Here is an 18,335-nt window from a genome sequence, read left to right as displayed (position 1 = left end):
AAATAATTTTTAATATCACTCATCCTTTTCTATGGTTGTTGCTAATGGGATGTGTGTGCTTTTGGACAACTCACAACTTCTCAAGCTTTGGAATCAGAGTGCCCTCTTTTCCTTTTCCTCATTGCTTTGAGGTAGTATTTGCTTTGTATCACAGCAACCACTAAAAAATCCAGCTTCATGAAGATAACATGTCAAAAGAAATAGTGTGATATGATGTTGAAACTATGAGCTTATAGTTCATGGTGTTTATCATATGTTAATTACTGCTGTGATTCCCTCAAAAATTGTAAAATAACCCACTCTGCACCTAGGGAATTGCAGGCTTTTGTTTTATAATCATACAAATGTTTAAAAATTAAAATAACTCAGTAGTGTTTATTTAAGAAGTTAAAGTCATCACTCTACCTTCTGCCACTATAATGTTTGCTGTGTGGCTTTACAGACTTTTTCTTATACATTTATTTTTCAATCCATTTATATTCTATTTTACATTTTATGTTATTAATTTTGATGCCTTAGAAAGGTGGACTAATGCATTTTATAACGAGTGATGGAAGGGGAAAGGGGAATACAGGGAAATAGAAAAGAATAATACTTAATATACATCATGTGCTGGGCTCTTCTACTTTAGCTTAATTAATCCTAAAGAAAGAAAAAGAAGGAATAAGTACTTCTTGGTATATAAGTGGAATCATACATTTTGTAGACTTTTGTGTCTGCATTCTTTAACACAAGGGTGGGTAAATAACGGTCTGTTTTTTGAATTGCTCATAAACTAAGAATGGTTTTTACCTTTTTAAATGGTTGAAGAAAAATCAGAAGAATAATGTTTCATGACTTGTGAAAATTAATGAAATTCAGACTTAACTATCCATAAATAATGTTTTGTTGCTTCATGGCCATATTAATGGGTTTACTTATTTTCTAGGTCTCCTTTTGCGTGTAGAATTGTAGTTGTGGCAGACTATAGGGCCCTTGGAGCCTCAAATATTATCTAGCTCTTTACAGAGGAAATTTCCTGACCTCTGACTTAGCATGATATTTTTGAGATTCATCATGGGTCATGAATTGGTAATTTGCTACTTTTTATCACTAAGTGGTAGTTCATTGTGCGGTTATGCCACAATTCCATTTACTATTTGATCGTTATTTGGGTAGTTTCCATTTTTGGACCATTACAAATAATGCTGCTGTGAACATTTGTGTGCAGGACTTTCTGTGAATTTGTTTTTTCATTTCTCTTGGTTAAATACTTAGGAATAGAAATGTGGGTTGAATGGTAAGTGCAAATTTAACTTCATTACAAGCTGCTAAATTGTTTTCCAAACTGGCTGTATTAGCACCAGAAATGTATGCATGTTCCAGTTCCTCTACCTCTTTGCCGGCATTTGGTGCTGTTGTGTGTGTAGTAGTATCTTATTGTGGTTCTAGTCTGCTTTTGCCTAGTGAGCATTTTTTCAAGTATTTGTTGGCCATTCCTATACCTTCTTACATAAAATGTCTCCTCAAATCGTTTCCTCATTAAAAAAAATAGGTTTTTCTAAGTGGTTTGTGATATATCTTTATAAATTGTGGCTATATAACCATTATTAGATTGATGGTATCTTGATTAGCAGAGGTTTTAATTTTAAAGAAGTCCGGTTTAACTTTTTTTCTTTTATGATGCTGCTCTTCTGTGTTCTCTTTAAGAAATCTTTGCCCACAGTTGTGAAGCTTTTTGGTACATGTTCTTCTAGAAGTGGTTGTAGCTTTTAATGGTTATATTTGTTGTCCATCTTGAATTAGTTTTTGTGTGTAGTTGATGTAGGGTTCATTGAGTTTTTTTTTTAACCTCAATTTATCTAGTTATTTCAGCATTTTGTGTTGAAAAGACTTTCTTTTCCTCATTAAATTGTTTTAGTGCTTGTACTGACAGTCAGGTGATTGGTGTATCTATGTGTGGATCTATTACTGGATTATTCTGTTCCATTGATCCATTTGTCTATCCTTATGCCTATACTTCACTCTCTGTTTCAGGAGCTTTATAATTCTTGAAATCAGGTAGTGTGGATTCTATAACTTTGCTTTTCTTTTTTAGGGATATTTTCTGAGGAAGTATATTTAGATGCTTTGTATACTCAAATTTTAGAATTGATTTACCAGTTTCTACAAAACAGTCTATTGGGATTTTTGACTAGGATTGCATTGAATCTATAAATCAACTTGGAGAGATTTGACATTTTAATAATACTATTTTAATCCATAAACATAGTATGTTTCTCCATATATTTAGGTCTTTAAATCATTAGCCGTGTTTTATACATCCTTTCACATCTTTTGTTAAATGTATTTGTATATATTTCATGGTATTTGAAGCTGTTGTAAATTACATTTTTAACAGCTTTATTACAATATAATTAAGATGTAAAGATACAATAAAAAGTGTCATTTGACAAGTTTTGATATATACATGTACTCCTGAGACCATCACTAGAATCAAGATAGTGGATATCTCCATCATTCTTAAAAGATTCCCTGTATGTTCTTGTAATCCCTCCCTCCCATCATACCTCCAAGTAAACCACTGTTCAACATTCTGTCAGTATATATTAGTTTGTACTTTCTAGAATTTTTCTAGAAATGGAAACATAAAGTATGTGTTCTCATTTTTTGGTGGGGAGATCTGGTTTTCATTTGCCCAGCATGCTTATTTTGAGTTTCCTCCATGTTGTGTCTATCAGGTCATTCCTTTTTGTCCATTGTATGGATATGACGTGATTTGTTTATTCACAGTTGATGGACATTTATATTTACAGCTTTTGGCTATTAAAAACAAAGCTCCTATGAACATTTATATACAAATCTTGGTATGGACATATATTTCTGTTTTTTCCATGGGTAAATATCTAGGGATGGAATGGCTGGATCATTCTTGAGAAATTACTTAACTTTTCCAAAGTGATAATACCATTGTATAATCCAGCAGCAGTGTATGGAAGTTATAGTTTTCCACATCCTCACCAATATTTGGTATGTCAATCTTACTTATTTATTTTTAAATAGACTTTATTTTTTAGAGAGATTTTATATTCACAGCAAAATTGAGCAGAAGGTACACACAGATTTCTCTTACAACCTCTGCTCTCACACATGCATAGCCTCCCCTGTTATCAACATTCTCTACCAGAGTGGTACATTTGTTAACAATTGATGAACCTATGTTAATACATCATTATCACCCAAAAGTCCAAAATTTATATTAAGGTTCACTCTTGATGTACATTCTGTGGTTTTGGACAAAGGCATGGGGATAGGTATCTGCCGTTATGGTATCATACAGAGCATTTTCACTGCCCTAAAAATCCACTGTGTTCCACCTATTCATTCCCTTTCCCATCTCTACCAAACAGTGATCTTTTAACAGCCTCCATAGTTTTACCTTTTGATTATCATATAGTTGGAATCATAATATGCAGACTTTTCAGATCGGCTTCTTTCACTTTGTAATATTCACTTAACTTTCCTCCATGTCTTGACATGGCTTGATAGCTCATTTCTTTTTAGCACTGAATAATACTCCTTTTTATGGGCGTACAGCAGTTTATTTATCCATTCACTTACTGCAGGACATCTTGATTGCTTCCAAGTTCTGGCAGTTAGGAATAAAACTGCATTAAACATCTATGTGCAGGATTTTGTGTGGACAGAAGTTTTCAATTCCTTTGCATAAATAACAAGGAGCATGATTGCTGGATCATATGGCAAGGTTATGTTTAATTTTGTAAGAAACTGCTAAACTGTCTTCTGAAATGTCTGTGTACCATTTTACATTCTCACCACCAATGAATGAGATTTTCTATTGCTCTATATCCTCATCAGCATTTAGTATTTTTGTCAGTGTTTCGGATTTTGGCCATTCTAACAGGTATGTAGTGCTGTGTTGTTTTAATTTGAATGTCCCTGATGACATAATAATTTGGGGCATTTTTTCGTATCCTTGTTTGCCATCTGAATATCTTAATTGGTGAGGAGGTGCCTCTTCAGGTCTTTGGTCCTTTTTTTTAAATAAGGTTTTTATGTTCTTGTTGAGTTTTAAGAGTTCTTTGTATATTTTGGATAATAGTCTTTTATTTGATATGTTTTTTACACAGAAATTCAGTTTCTCATGTCAAAATTGTTTAGAAGTATTCTCTCCCTGTTTTCTTAAAGAGTTTATCTATGATTGTATCCTTGTCTGGTTATTGTATGATTATATCCTTAAATGAGAGAATTTGCCAATGAGTTAGCAGGGGATGGAGGATTTTATTTGGTGGGTCTATTTTGAATGTAAACTGAATTTCGGGCTATTCAAATTTTCTAGTTTTAGTGTTTTTTGTAGTGTGTTTTTCAGTAATTGTTTCCTTTTTGCTATTAAAAATTTTTTAAACATTTCTTTAAAATTATTTTTTAAAAATTGAGCTAGGCTCATTTCTTCCTCAAAGGAAGAGGTAAAGAGAATGCTATATAGCAAAAAAATCCTAATGCATTATGGAATGGAGCATTTGGGTTAGTAGACTATTCTGATTACTTTACTTGTGATTTTTTTCTAGAGTTCTATGTTCTAGTGACTTAGAACTTGTTATATGTATTTAGTTATAAAGGTTAAGATTTTATTGAAAAAAGCTTTTGTAAACTTCAACTGTAAATATAGAAGATAGAGGAAATGGAATCTTGTGGTGTGTTATTTTTGACATTTGTTTTTCTTCAAACAAAATGGTTAAAAACAGAAGAATCACTTTGCTTAGAGGGTCTGTATAATTTCAATTGGTAACAATCAGCCATTTAAAAAAATTAATTTGTGAAAAGCTGTATTTTTTATTCCTTAAATACAACTATTTTGTTATCTTTTTTAAAAGGTAAATGGTTTGGAATCCAAAGATTATCTGCAGGTTTGTCTTCGAGTAAGACCATTCACACAGTCAGAAAAAGAACATGAGTCTGAGGTTCGTGTTGAATTTAATTGGGTTTTAATATTTTACTTTCATTAAATGGGCAGAATACCATTGTTTTTATTTATTGTGGATTTACGTATGTAAATATATGTGTTCTAGGGCTGTGTGTATATTCTGGATTCACAAACAGTTCTGCTTAAAGATCCTCAAAGCATCTTTGGTCAGTTAAGTGAGAAAGGCTCTGGGCAGATTGCACAGAAATTCAGTTTTTCTAAGGTAAGTACCTATGTGAAACTAGAGATTTTCGTTTTAAGAAAAGGGGGCTTGGCACAGGCTAAACCGCTACATAATTGTATTTAATGAACTATGTACAATACTATGCTTATAGAACTTATATCTTAGGTGCTGTTTTTTTTTTTCCCTCAGTGATTTCACAATTGAAAGTGAATAAAATTACTGTACAGTTCTTATAATTCTTTTTTTTTTTTTAATGTTCTTTTCAGAATTTACATGAAAACTTGAGTAACTAGGTCTCATTTTTATCTTGAAAACTTCCTGGCAGTAGTTTTCATAGCCTGTCATTTAAATGTATTTGTAGCAGTTGGGGATATGGCAACTTTTAAAAATAAATCTTATAAAACAAAACTTTTTAATTTTTAAAACATGAAATAGAGGTTAAAACTCATTGTGAATTTTCTAAGAAGACTTGTTTTTAAAAAATGCTTATTTAGGTTTTTGGCCCAGAAATTACACAGAAGGAGTTCTTCCAGGGTTGCATTCTGCAGTCAGTAAAAGACCTCTTGAAAGGACAAAGTCGGCTGATTTTCACTTATGGACTAACCAATTCAGGAAAAACATACACATTTCAAGGTATGTTGTTTTTGGGAAAGAAATAAGCACTAATATTTACTCATTTTCATAATACCTTCATGTAGTCATGCTTTCATTACCTAGTACATTTGATTCATTTTTAATAGTAAGAATAGCACATTGAATGTGTCTTGTTGATGGCTTTTGATTCTGATTGATTTAATTCATTTGTGAAACTAATTTGCTTGTATGGTAGAGAATTAGATAATAAAAATTCAGGAAAAGGGTTGATGTGACATAGTGAATTAAGCATGGATAACCAGGGAAACACTTTATATTTCATTTTACTTTTATACTTTGTGATTATGGGTGATTGCAATCTTATGGCTTGATCTGAATGTAAAATTTCAAGTTTTGCATCAGAATAATAGTTGATAAAATATGGGTTATACAATGAAGACCACAGTCATGGAAAACTGAGTAATTCTTCAACTTCTCTTACTTTTGTCTCCGCTGTTTACTGTTGCCTGTTGGTGGCATAAGAGGAGTCTTGGTAGGCCAGGAATGTTTCTGCTTTCCTAATACTCTGAGAGAGTATAAAACAAAAATTCTTTTCACAGGTACCGAAGAAAATGTAGGCATTCTGCCTCGAACTTTGAGTGTATTATTTAATAGTCTTCAGGAAAGACTATATACGAAGATGAACCTTAAACCACATAGATCCAGAGAATACTTACGGTTATCACCAGGCGAAGAGAAAGGAGAAGTTGCTAGCAAAAGTGCATTGCTTCGGCAGATTAAAGAGGTGTGGAAGTATTTTAGTATGTAAAATTTATACAAGTAATGACCTTTTATAAGCTCTTTAGTTTGTTTCAGCCTAAATTGGGATGTTTTGTGGTGATCGTTGTAGTTCTTTTTGAGAAAAATATTTAAAGTTTGACATCTCTTCTTATTTTCTATTGAACAAATAGCAAAACTGCCTAAACAGTGCAAATGTAAATGGTTCTGAAATCTTTTTTGGTTATTGTAGAAATAACATTGTGCTTTCTATATAATGGTTAAAGATTTTTTTTTAATTGTAAAAGTAGTATGTAGACAAAAAATTTAAAACATGGGAATGTGAAAAATTGTAATTCCATTTCCAAAGAGAAACCACCATTAACAGATTGGGAAGTATACTTTTTGATCTTTTTTTTTTTCTATATAAAATCTATGTATGGAGCTTTCTAAATAGGTCTGCCTACACATATAAGCAGTCATATATGTATCTGCATGTATTTCATATCTTTGTATGTAGGATATAGTCTTTTTAAGAAACAAAAATGAGATTTTACTGTACATACATTCTGTAACTTGCTCTTTTATTTAATACATATTAAGTCTCTTACTACCTTAATTCATGTGTGTTATCTGTTGATTATGTATTTACATATTTTTTCTTTTTTTAAATTATTTTTTCATGAAACAAATTTTTATGAAGTTATACTTGTCTATTTATTCCTCCTGTTGCTTCTAGATTTTTGTACTTTCAGACATTTATCCTATTCAAGATTGTTAAAACTATTAACACTTTTTATAGATATTTTCCAAATATTGATGATACTTTGTTTTTTTTTAAGACATTTAGAAATCAGGTTTCAACATAATAAAAAGTTACTCAGTGTAGTTGAAAGTTCAGATTCCATGATTATGGTCTCTGGAAGTAAAATAGTATTTTAACAAAAATTACAGAGATTAATGGATAATTGCATAGATAATTCTTAGAGGAAAGAATTAATACTAATTAATAATGAAAAGGTTTCTCTAACAAGGTGTCCAGTTAAAATGTTATTTTGCCTATGAAATTATTTAAAAACTTCAAAAATGAGACACACACTTTCATACATTGTAAAATGTGTTTCTAGAAAGCAATTTGACAATACTGTATTAAGAGTGAGAACTGAGTTTCCTATTTTTCTACCTACCAGTACAGATTTAGGTATATATACTAAGGAAATAATTAGAATGCAGAAGAAGAGATAATATATTAAGGTGTTTATTGTAGGATTTTTTTATATTAGTGTTATTTTTACTGACAAAACTTTGTAAATCTACATGTTCAGGAATAAGAGAATAATTCACTTCACATCTGTTCAGTTGTGCAGCCACCAAGTGTTTACAAATAATTGTTAATTATAGAAAGATAAAGCTTATAATGTAGTAAGTGTGGGGAAAGAGTAGAAGGGAATATATTGAAATACTGTTATTAATTGCCTCTAAGTGGCATGGATTATATGTGATAATAGTCTTTTCAATATTCTTCTGTAGTTCCCTAAATTTTCTATTATGAGAATTATTATATAATGAGGAAAAAATTAAAGAAGTTATTGAATTGAGTAGATGAAAAGTTGTGGTTTGGTGACTTATTTAGATGGGTAATTTATATATATATATACACACACAAGGTAATAAATCTTAACTAAAGAATGATTTTTAACTTAAAAAAATCCTTCTTTTTTAGGTTGTTACTCATCATGATAGTTATGATACTCTTTATGGTAAGTTTTCCTTTCTTGCCTTTAAAATGTTGATTACATGAGATATATTGAAAAGCTTTTAATTTTTGAATCCTAGTTATTTAATTTCTTTAATGACTTAGTATTGTTTGGGAAATGGCACATAACTATATGAAATGGCAGTCACTCTAAAGTTTTATTTGGATTTAATAACACAGGTATTCCTTTTACTGTTTATAACTTTCATGCTGAATTCAAGAGAGATTCTGATTTTTCTTTGTCCTTTACATTTAATTTCAATTTGATTCATTAGTATATTTTCAAAAAGAAAAAAGATAAGAGCCATACTTTGATTAATGCAAATAGTATTTACATTGCTTTGGTCCAAAAAGTGTTTAAAGGGCTGGTCAGAATATTAAGGATACTTACTTAGTTTTTCAAGTCCAAGGAGTCTTGACCTGTCCTGGTGTATCATTTTTAGTCAGTTGCTTAATTTCATAATTAATCCTTTTTTATTTCTTGCAGGAAGTTTAACAAGCTCTTTGAATAACCCAGAGTTTGAAGAATCCATGCAAGATTGTGAACGAGCTAGTTTGAATACTGTTAATATAAAATTTTCTGTGTGGGTTTCTTTCTTTGAGATTTACAATGAGTGCATATATGACTTGTTTGTTCCTGTATCATCTAAATTCCAAAAGAGAAAGATGCTACGCCTTTCCCAAGATGTAAAAGGCTATTCTTTTATAAAAGGTATACTACTGAGTATTTTTTATTGTATTGCTCTGAAGTTTCTTTCTAAGTTTTATTGTAACTATTGGAGAGTGAGCTAGTAATTGAAAACTTTTATGCTAATTACTAACATCAAGATAGGAAGTATGTTTTGGTATGTTAATTAAACCTGAATATAGAGGGGTCTATTATAGTATTGAGTTTGAGTATCATTTGTTAGATTTAGGGGGATAGGAAAAGCTCTGTGTGTTGATACATCATTCTGCATTTTAACAGTGTCCACTGAGATATTTAAAACAGGTTTTTGGAGCTATGGGAATGTTTTTTTTCCCCCCATGGTGGTGTTTTTTCATCCATTTTACACCCTATTCACAGAAATACATACATATTAGTAACATCATGACCTGGTGCCTGCATATGTATGTATGTATGTGCATATATATTTACAATTCGAAAGTTTAATTTTACTCTCCCTACTACAAAGGATGCACTTTGATGTTTTCTATATTCTATTCATTTTTATAAAATGATGAATATGACTCAATTTTATTTTATGATTCAGTAATGAATTGCAATGTCTTAGAGCTAGGTAATTTTAGGCTTAATTTGTATTGTGTTTTGTCTCCCCCCAATCCCCACATGTCTAATTCTAAGGAATCTTACTATTTTTAATTTTCCCTTTGGCTGACTGTTGAAGAACATTTACTTTGTGTGTTTGTATAACTTAAATACTGGAAAATCATAATTTCCTCTTTTGTGTACTTCTTTTTTAGTGGAACATGGAATAATTGAGTTGACTCCACCTAGGGCATGATATTGAAAGAAAAATTTTGTTATATGTCTTCGGGAAAAGAGATTACAAATATTCAAAAAAATTACATTGTACAACAAATGCTGTGTGTTTAAAAACTGATATGTGTCCTCTTTATTTTTAAAGATCTACAATGGATTCATGTATCTGATTCCAAAGAAGCATATAGACTTTTAAAACTAGGAATAAAACACCAGAGTGTTGCCTTCACAAAACTGAACAATGCTTCTAGCAGAAGGTAAGCTCTGTGGCCTAAGCTGGAAGCACCTGGGGTATTCTATGTTAATTTAAATACAACTAATCTAAGATTAAAGTGGACAGTGGGTTCTCTGATAGGTTAAGTGAATTCACAGACATAGAAATATTCTGTAAACTGAAGAGCACTAAGCACATAAGATTATCAGGACTATTTCTTGTTCTAACATAAGATTTACTAGTTTTTCACAGTCTCTGAGATATGTTTACTCTTTATGTGGATATCTAAGCTTGGTATTTTAAGATTTGCCTACAATGATGGACGTTTCTCTGTGTCTTTCTCACCCGATGAACACAGACACTATATGCATACTGAGTTAGGCTAAAAAATCAAGGGGTTAAGGGAAGATATTTTTCATGTAAGGGATTGGAGGATGAGAGCAAGAAAAAATACATTTAAGCAGTGAGATATTTAAAACAGATTTTTTTTTTTAAGGGGTAAAGAGCCCTGTTTCCTATACTCAGTATGGCATGAGGATAATACATGATCCACATAAACCTATATTTAGGCCAGATGTTTTGCTTTAGTTATTTATTCAAAGATTACCTGTATATAACACCAATTAAAAAATAATATCTTTATTCAAAGAATTTTACCAGTACATAATACCATTTTAACAAATAATGTGTTCTTTATAAGCAAATTGAAACTTTTTAATAAATGATTCCATTAATAGAAGTTGGAATGCTAAGAGGAGTTGACTTGAGGTATTTGGCATTTAGTGAAAGATACTGTAGTTGGTTTAAGGCAGTGAGGTAGGTAGATGATGTAGAACACTGGATTTAAGTATCTTGCAGCTAGTTGGAAAACGCGTTGTTGGAACTATAACTAGCATTAGGATATAAGTAAGTGTTGATTTAGATGTTTGCTTACTATTTAGAATGCAGAAATAAAATGATAACATTTGATTTTGTGTATTTCTTTCAGTCATAGCATATTCACTATTAGAATATTACAGATTGAAGAAGATTCTGAAATGCCTCGTGTAATTAGAGTCAGTGAGTAAGTTGAACATTCTTTAAGTTGTAATTAATTTTGAATTGTTTTGTTTTAAAGAACTTTTAAAGCCCTTTTTTTTTTGGTTAATTCAGATTGTCTTTATGTGATCTTGCTGGTTCAGAACGAAGCATGAAGACACAAAACGAAGGTGAGAGGTTAAGAGAGACGGGGAACATCAACACTTCTTTATTGACTCTTGGAAAATGTATTAATGTTTTGAAGAACAGTGAAAAGTCAAAGTAAGTGTTGCTAAAAGTGTTAATAGCATATTAAGATACTTGAACTTTCAACTTGGCTAGTTTTATTTAGAAAGTTCTTTTTTGTTCTTAACCTGCTCATTATCTAATGACTACATATGGATTACAAGGAAAATACTTAGATATTGGATTAAAATAAAAAGTTAGTTGATGCCAGTGACTCATTAAGTATAACACAGTATTTTTCATAGCAAATATATACCAGCAGACTTTAGATAATAAACTTCTTGTGATACTGCTTTAGCATTTAAAACCACTTTATTCCTACTAATGAATTGTGTTCTTTAGATGTGATAGATTTCTGCATTAATTAGCATTTTAGGCTGAGTAAATCATAAATCTGCCTTCATCTAATTAAGGTGTTTCATTACATGTTGTATAATTGCTCTGCATTAGAGAATACAACCCAATTCAATGTGGTTTCCTTACTAACATTTTGCCTACTGGATTATTGTTAGTAGTAGTAATAGCATATAGTAATTAAAGCAACATAAATAAATAGAAAATGACAATTACAGGTGGAACTAATCACTAACCTAGAATTTAAGTCTGTGATTGTGAGATTAATTATTTCTTTGTAAAATTTATTAGTATCCTGACTTCATGAGATTTGTTTTAACTTAAAATTTTTAAAAATCTTTTTCCATAGGTTTCAACAGCATGTGCCTTTCCGAGAAAGTAAACTGACCCACTATTTTCAAAGTTTTTTTAATGGTAAAGGGAAAATATGTATGATTGTCAACATCAGCCAGTGTTGTTTTGCCTATGATGAAACACTCAGTGTGTTGAAGTTCTCAGCCATTGCACAAAAAGTAAATATATTGAAACTTATGCAGAATTTATTGAGCCTCTTATTAGAATATTAGTGATTTTTTTTTGGAGTAGGTAAATACATTTTGCACTTATAAATGTAGACCTAGGAAATAATTGAAAATTAAAAATGTAGATATTTGTCTAAGTAGGAGGACATGGGAAAAGATTGAAAGTTACCTCTGCTAGGATTAAAATGACACAGTAATGAGTGTTAATAGTGAACACCCATTATAAATTATGAGTATCCTTAGAATTAATTGTCTGCTCTGCCATTTGTCTGGTTCATCTAGTGGCATCTGTCTAGTTCATGGGGAAGACCCCTGCTAGGAGTAGTACTAAGAATTTAGCTCAGTAAAGTAAATTTACTTGTACTATACATGTGTAATTAGCTTTTTTCTTATTGGAATGTTAATTTAAGGATGCTAGTTCCTTATTCTTTGTTGGTTTGTGTAGGTTTTTTTTTTTTTTAACACAAATTGTCTTAAATTTACAAAACTGTTTTTTAGTGGACAGCTCTTGCCTTTTCTGCTTTAAAAGTCACATTGGATATTTTAACAGGTTTGTGTTCCAGATGCATTAAATTCCTCTCAAGAGAAATCATTTGGACCTGTCAGATCTTCTCAAGATGTATCACTAGACAGTAGTTCAGATAATACAATACTAAATGTAAAAAGGTCCATGATTTCATGGGAAAGTGGTCTAGAAGATCTGGTGGAAAATGAAGATTTGGTTGAGGATATAGAAAAAGCTGAAGAAAACCAAAATGTGGAAACTGAACCTACTGATGAAGATCTAGATAAAACATTAGAGGAAGATAAGGCTTTCATTAGCCATGAGGAGAAGAAAGTATGTATTAACAACTCATATTTCTAAGCTTGACTTATTAGTATTCTGAAGTTAGGGTTAACAGTTTTTTTTTTTGAGAGGGCATCTCTCATATTTATTGATCAAATGGTTGTTAACAACAATAAAATTCTGTATAGGGGACTTAATGCACATTCATTAATCAACCCCAAGCCTAACTCTCAACAGTCTCCAATCTTCTGAAGCATAATGAACAAGTTCTTACATGGTGAACAAGTTCTTACATGGTGAACAGTGCAAGGGCAGTCATATCACAGAAACTTTTGGTTTTGATCACACATCATGAACTATAAACAATCAAGTCAGATGTGATTATTCATTTGATTTTTATACTTGATTTATATGTGAATCCCACATTTCTCCCGTATTTTTTATTTTTATTTTTTTAAATAAAATGCTGAAGTGGTAGGTAGATGCAAGATAAAGGTAGAAAACATAATTTAGTGCTGTAAGAGGGCAGGTGTAGATGATCAGGGCTTAACAGTTCTTAAGGCTCTCTCACTTCCACCTTTCTCAACAGTACATGAAATCTTTTATATTTCAACTTTGTATTTTGAAAAATTTTAACATATAGAAAAACTAGGACAATTAACATTCATTCACACTTCATCTGGATATGCCTTGTTGACATTTTACCATATTTACTTTAATTCTTTTTCTGAGTATGTAAATATACTTTTTTTTGCCTGTACCATTTGAAAACACAATGTAGACATAATGCTTCAGCTTATATTTAAAAAGAACAAGGACATTTTCTTCTAGATCACAAGATGTTTTTCATACCTAAGCAATATAACGTTGATACAATAATACCATCTGTTATACTGTCTATGTTGAGGTTTTGCCAGTAGTTCCAGTCTGTCCTTTATAGCCACTTTGTTTGTTTTTGATAGACAGCCAGAGTTAACACATTGATTTTGATTGTCATGTTTCTTTGGTTAGCTATAATCTAGCGTAGATATTTTTGGAAAGTTGAAGCTAGTTGTAGAGAATATCCTCAATCTGGATTTGTCTGATTATTTCCTCATAATTCAGTATTTTTTTCTTCGGTGAGCTAACTTTAAAAAAAAATTTTATTAAAGTATCATTGATATACAATCTTATGATGGTTTCATATAAACAACACAGTATTATCAAGTCCTCATCCCCTCTATTGTGGTCACTGTCAGCATAGTAAGATGTGATGAGTCATTGTGTTTTCTGGGCTGTACTGCCCTCCCTTTGACCTACCTATATTGTGTTTGTGAATTATAGTGCCCCTTAATCCTTTTCTCCCTCCCCTCCCACCATCTCCATCCCCTCCCCTTTCATAACCACTAGTCCCATCTCAGTGTCTTTATATCCACTGCTATTTTACCAGGTAGAGTAGTCTTTGTTGGAGGCCCTTCTGTGTCATTACATTAAATATATCATGCTACTCCCTTCTGGCCTGTAAGGTTTCTGCTGAGAAGTCTGCTGATAGCCTGATGGGGTTTCCTTTATAAGTGATATTTTTTCCCTCTCAGGCTGCTTTCAGTACTTTCTCCTTGTCCTTGATCTTTGCCATTTTAATTATTGTATGTCTTGGTGCTGTCTTCCTAGGGTTCCCTGTGTTGGGAGATCTCTGCACTTCCATGACCTGAGTGACTATTGCCTTCCCCAGATTGGGGAAGTTTTCAACAATTACTTCCTCAAAGAGACTTTCTATCCCTTTGTCTCTCTTTTCTGGTACCCCTGTAATACAAATATTGTTCCGTTTGGATTGGCCACACAGTTCTTTCAATATTCTTTTATTCCTAGAGATTCTTCTTTCTCTCTGTTCCTCAGCTTCTTTGTTTTACTGGCCTCTAATTTCCATTTCATTCTTCTCTATATCATTTAATCTACTTTTAAATCCCTCCATTGTATGTTTCATTTCAGATAATCTATTTTTCAAAGTTTCTGTCTCTTTGTGAAGCCCTGCCTGAGATCTTGAATATTTTTCTGTAGCTCTGTGAGTATGTGTACAACTTTTATTTTGAAATCTATCAGGAAGATTGGCAATTTCAGTTTCACTGAGTCCTCTTTCTAGTGTTTTTTCTTGTTATTTTGTTTGGACCAAATTCCTTTGACGCTTCATTTTTTTTTAGTGTTTCCTATGGAATAATAGCCTTGTGTAGGCGGCGACCTCTAGTGCCCAGAAGCTCAATTCCCTGTGCGGGAGCCCCAGCTGCTGAAGAGCAATGGTTGTGGTACCTTTCTGCATTGCTTGTAGTAAGCTTTTTGGGGCATCAGCTGATTGAGTGGGCAGGGGGAATACTCTGGAGCTGCCGTGTGCCTGCAGCAGTGGTGGGGGTCAACAGGCGAGTGAACCAGTGCTTGTTGGAAGGAAGGAGCTTGGCAGGGAGGGTTTCCTGCCATTGCAGCTGTATCGCCTGTCTCCACTGCTAGGTCAAGTGGGCTGTGCACACAGGAAGGAGTCACTGTGCTATGCTCCTGTAGCTTCCATGGGTGGGGCCACCCTTCAGCAGGCCTGGTGTGATGGCAGGGGTGGCAGGTGAGTGGGACTGGCACCTACTGGGAAGAAGGAGCAGCAGGCTGCATACTATAGCTGGGGGACTCAGTGCTGTATTGCCAGCTGGGGATGGAGCATCTGAAGCCGGTGAGAGTTCCCAACCTGCTGGGGTGAGCATGCTGGGAAGGTTTTGTCCGCCTGCCCTTTGTCCTGAGCAGAGAGCTCTGTGTAATCTTTCCCCCTTTAATACTCCTCTTGCTGCCGGGAAGTCCCTCAAATTGCCCACCTTTCTTTTGTCCCAGGGGGCCGGTAGTGCATACCTGTTTTCCACAAGTGGCTAGAATCTCAGCCTCTCCAAGTGTTCTGCCCATCTTTGCTTTCCAGCCTCACCAATCTCCAGAGCACCATGTAATGTGGGTTTGTGCTCCTGGAACAGATCTCCAGGGCCAGGTGTTTAGGGGCCCTTGGCTTCTATTCCCTCCCTGGTCCACTCCTCTTTCCGTCAACCTGTGGACTGGGGTGTGGAGAGGGCTTGGGTCCTGTCGGATTGCGACTTTGCCAATTTACCCTTTTCTGTGAGGTCTTCTCTTCCCCAGATTTAGGCGGACTGTTCTCTAATCTTCAGGTCTCTTTTTCAGGATTAGTTGTATTTGCTGTATTTTTGTGTTTTATGTGATTTTGGGAGGAGGTTTCTGCCTTGCTTCTCACAGTGCCATCTTTTTCCCTGCCACTTCACAGTGAGCTCCCTCATAATTCAGGTTTAACACTTTAAGCAAGCCCATTAGGTAAATTTGTGAATTTCCCATTGTATCACCTCAGGAAACATGATGTCTGATTTCTCCATTCTTGGTGTGTTAAAAGTTTCTACTCACTGGTTAAGGTGTTGTGTTTTCAGATCTCTCTTGTAAAGCATATCTGTGGGATGATATTTTGAGACCATGTGAATATTTATTCCACAGTATCCTTTCACCCAGTGATTTTAGCATACTCTACCAGACTTTTACTTTGCAGTGTTAAGTACAAGTGTTCAAAATATCTACCTAGTACCAATTATTTTATTTCTTCAAAGACAGAAATTGCTTGTTCATCTTATAAAATTTATGGTAAATTAGTAAGATCAACAGTGGTTCTTTTAGCCCCTGTCCAAATACATTTCACACATATATATAAGTTGTATTTATCCTGAAACTTAGATCATGCCTGCATTAACTGGCCATGAGGGGAGCCTCATGGAGCCTTCTTACTGATGTTCTAGGAACACTAGTAACCCTGTGCTCACAGATGGTGCTGTATATCATATTATTTTTTTGATAAAAAGAATGATAAAAGTCTAAACAGATTGATGATGTATTGGGTTAAATACTCTAATTTTAGTAATTTACTTAAGTGTCTCTGAAAGTCATCATTGTACCTGTATTGTTTGGAAGAATGAAGGCTTCATATGCTACTTGTCCCAGCTTATTTGGTTTCTGTGTGATTGGACCTTGTTTACCTTGGGTCTCTAATATAGTACTTCCCTCAGTAACAGATGGGGCTATTAATCATCTTATTTTGTTTTGTACTGGTCTTCTTAAAGCTGAAGTTTATATATAATGTCAAATTTGAAATGTTAGTAAAGTTCCTGAATTTGCTAGGGAAAAATAATGCTGCAGTTTGTAATGGATTGCATGTGTAAATGTATATCTTCTTATAATATTGACTAGGTATTTAAAAAATTTCATCAATGTTTTTTCTAATATTTGACTTTTAAAAACAAAAATGATAAGCTTTGCATACTTTATTTTAGCATTTTAATTGGAGAATAAGGAGTATTAAAAATCATTATGAAATAAAATTTCATATTTATACTTAAAATTCATTTAGCGAGAATAACCAACTAGACTTTTTTCAGCAAGAACTTTATCAGATGCTAACAATGATAAAGTAATTGTTTGAGGACTTTAAACATATTCATGAAGATTTCTCCCAAGTCTCCCACAGCTCTTCTTTAGTTGTTACTTTTTATTTTAAACAGTGGGTGAGTGTGTGGTGGTTTAAAGTTATAAAAGTATTATATAATCATAGTGAAATCTGGGAAAAGGAAAAGAGGGAAAAAAATTAAATATAAAGATCTCCTATTTTAATGAATTTCACTACACATTACTGTTTTGTAATTTAATTTTTTTCATTTAACAATAAACTGAAAAGTATGTATTATTACTATAAATCATTATTCATTATAGTAGTTTATGATAGTATTATAATTGAACAAATCTCTTAATGTTTGACTATTGAATTAGGGCTTTTTTTCTTTATTTAAATATAACCACTACCACCAAATAACAACACTGTAATAACCATTCTTACAGTGAAAACACTGTGTCCTGTTATATAATTATTTCTTCAGTATAACTTCCTCAAAGTAGAATTCAAAGTCAGCATATCTTAGAAATATTTTCAAATATTAAACTGAGAGATTGAAGGATCTGTCACTTTAAGAGACTCTACTGGTTTAATTATTGTTGAGAAACTTTCATCAGAAACCTTTAAAAAGGATACCAGGCTGTTACCTTAATACTTGAACTTATTTTATTACAAATCTATACTAACCATGTCAAGTGTTAATTGCTTTATTTATTCATTGTCCATATTACATGATTATGTATGTATTTTCAAAAGCTACAAAGTTGTTCATATTGGGTAGTTATAAAAGTTCTCAGTAAGTTAATGTAACATCTCTGTCATTTTGTTAAGTGTTTGGGGGTTCTTAGTAAGTATTTTGTGTACTTAGGCTTTAGATTTTTGACAGAGTAATTTAAAACTCAACCTTAAACATTTACCACATCCCTTGGTCCCTACTTTCCCCTCCTAAGAAATGTGGGTGCCACTACCAAGGTCGCAGAAGATTGTGTGGATTGCATGAAATCAAATATGAACTC

At 32.7% G+C, this 18,335-nt stretch overlaps 1 protein-coding gene across 3 annotated transcripts in view; it reads left to right on the top strand.

Annotated features, from left to right (window-relative positions):
* Window positions 1-18,335, top strand: part of KIF20B (kinesin family member 20B) — a 94,791-nt gene that overhangs the window by 3,611 nt on the left and 72,845 nt on the right. For all 3 annotated transcript variants that reach the window (XM_073240715.1, XM_037013353.2, XM_037013354.2), the window contains exons 3-13: window positions 4,875-4,961; window positions 5,070-5,186; window positions 5,642-5,780; window positions 6,341-6,525; window positions 8,221-8,257; window positions 8,741-8,965; window positions 9,882-9,993; window positions 10,939-11,013; window positions 11,103-11,249; window positions 11,917-12,079; window positions 12,639-12,926. In XM_073240715.1, coding sequence (XP_073096816.1) covers window positions 4,875-4,961; window positions 5,070-5,186; window positions 5,642-5,780; window positions 6,341-6,525; window positions 8,221-8,257; window positions 8,741-8,965; window positions 9,882-9,993; window positions 10,939-11,013; window positions 11,103-11,249; window positions 11,917-12,079; window positions 12,639-12,926 — 1,575 coding nt within the window. The remainder of the gene's footprint in view (window positions 1-4,874; window positions 4,962-5,069; window positions 5,187-5,641; window positions 5,781-6,340; window positions 6,526-8,220; window positions 8,258-8,740; window positions 8,966-9,881; window positions 9,994-10,938; window positions 11,014-11,102; window positions 11,250-11,916; window positions 12,080-12,638; window positions 12,927-18,335) is intronic.

Source organism: Manis javanica, chromosome 7 (assembly GCF_040802235.1).
Source record: "Manis javanica isolate MJ-LG chromosome 7, MJ_LKY, whole genome shotgun sequence".
Lineage (NCBI taxonomy): Eukaryota > Metazoa > Chordata > Mammalia > Pholidota > Manidae > Manis > Manis javanica.
This window is presented reverse-complemented; position numbering and strand designations above follow the sequence as displayed.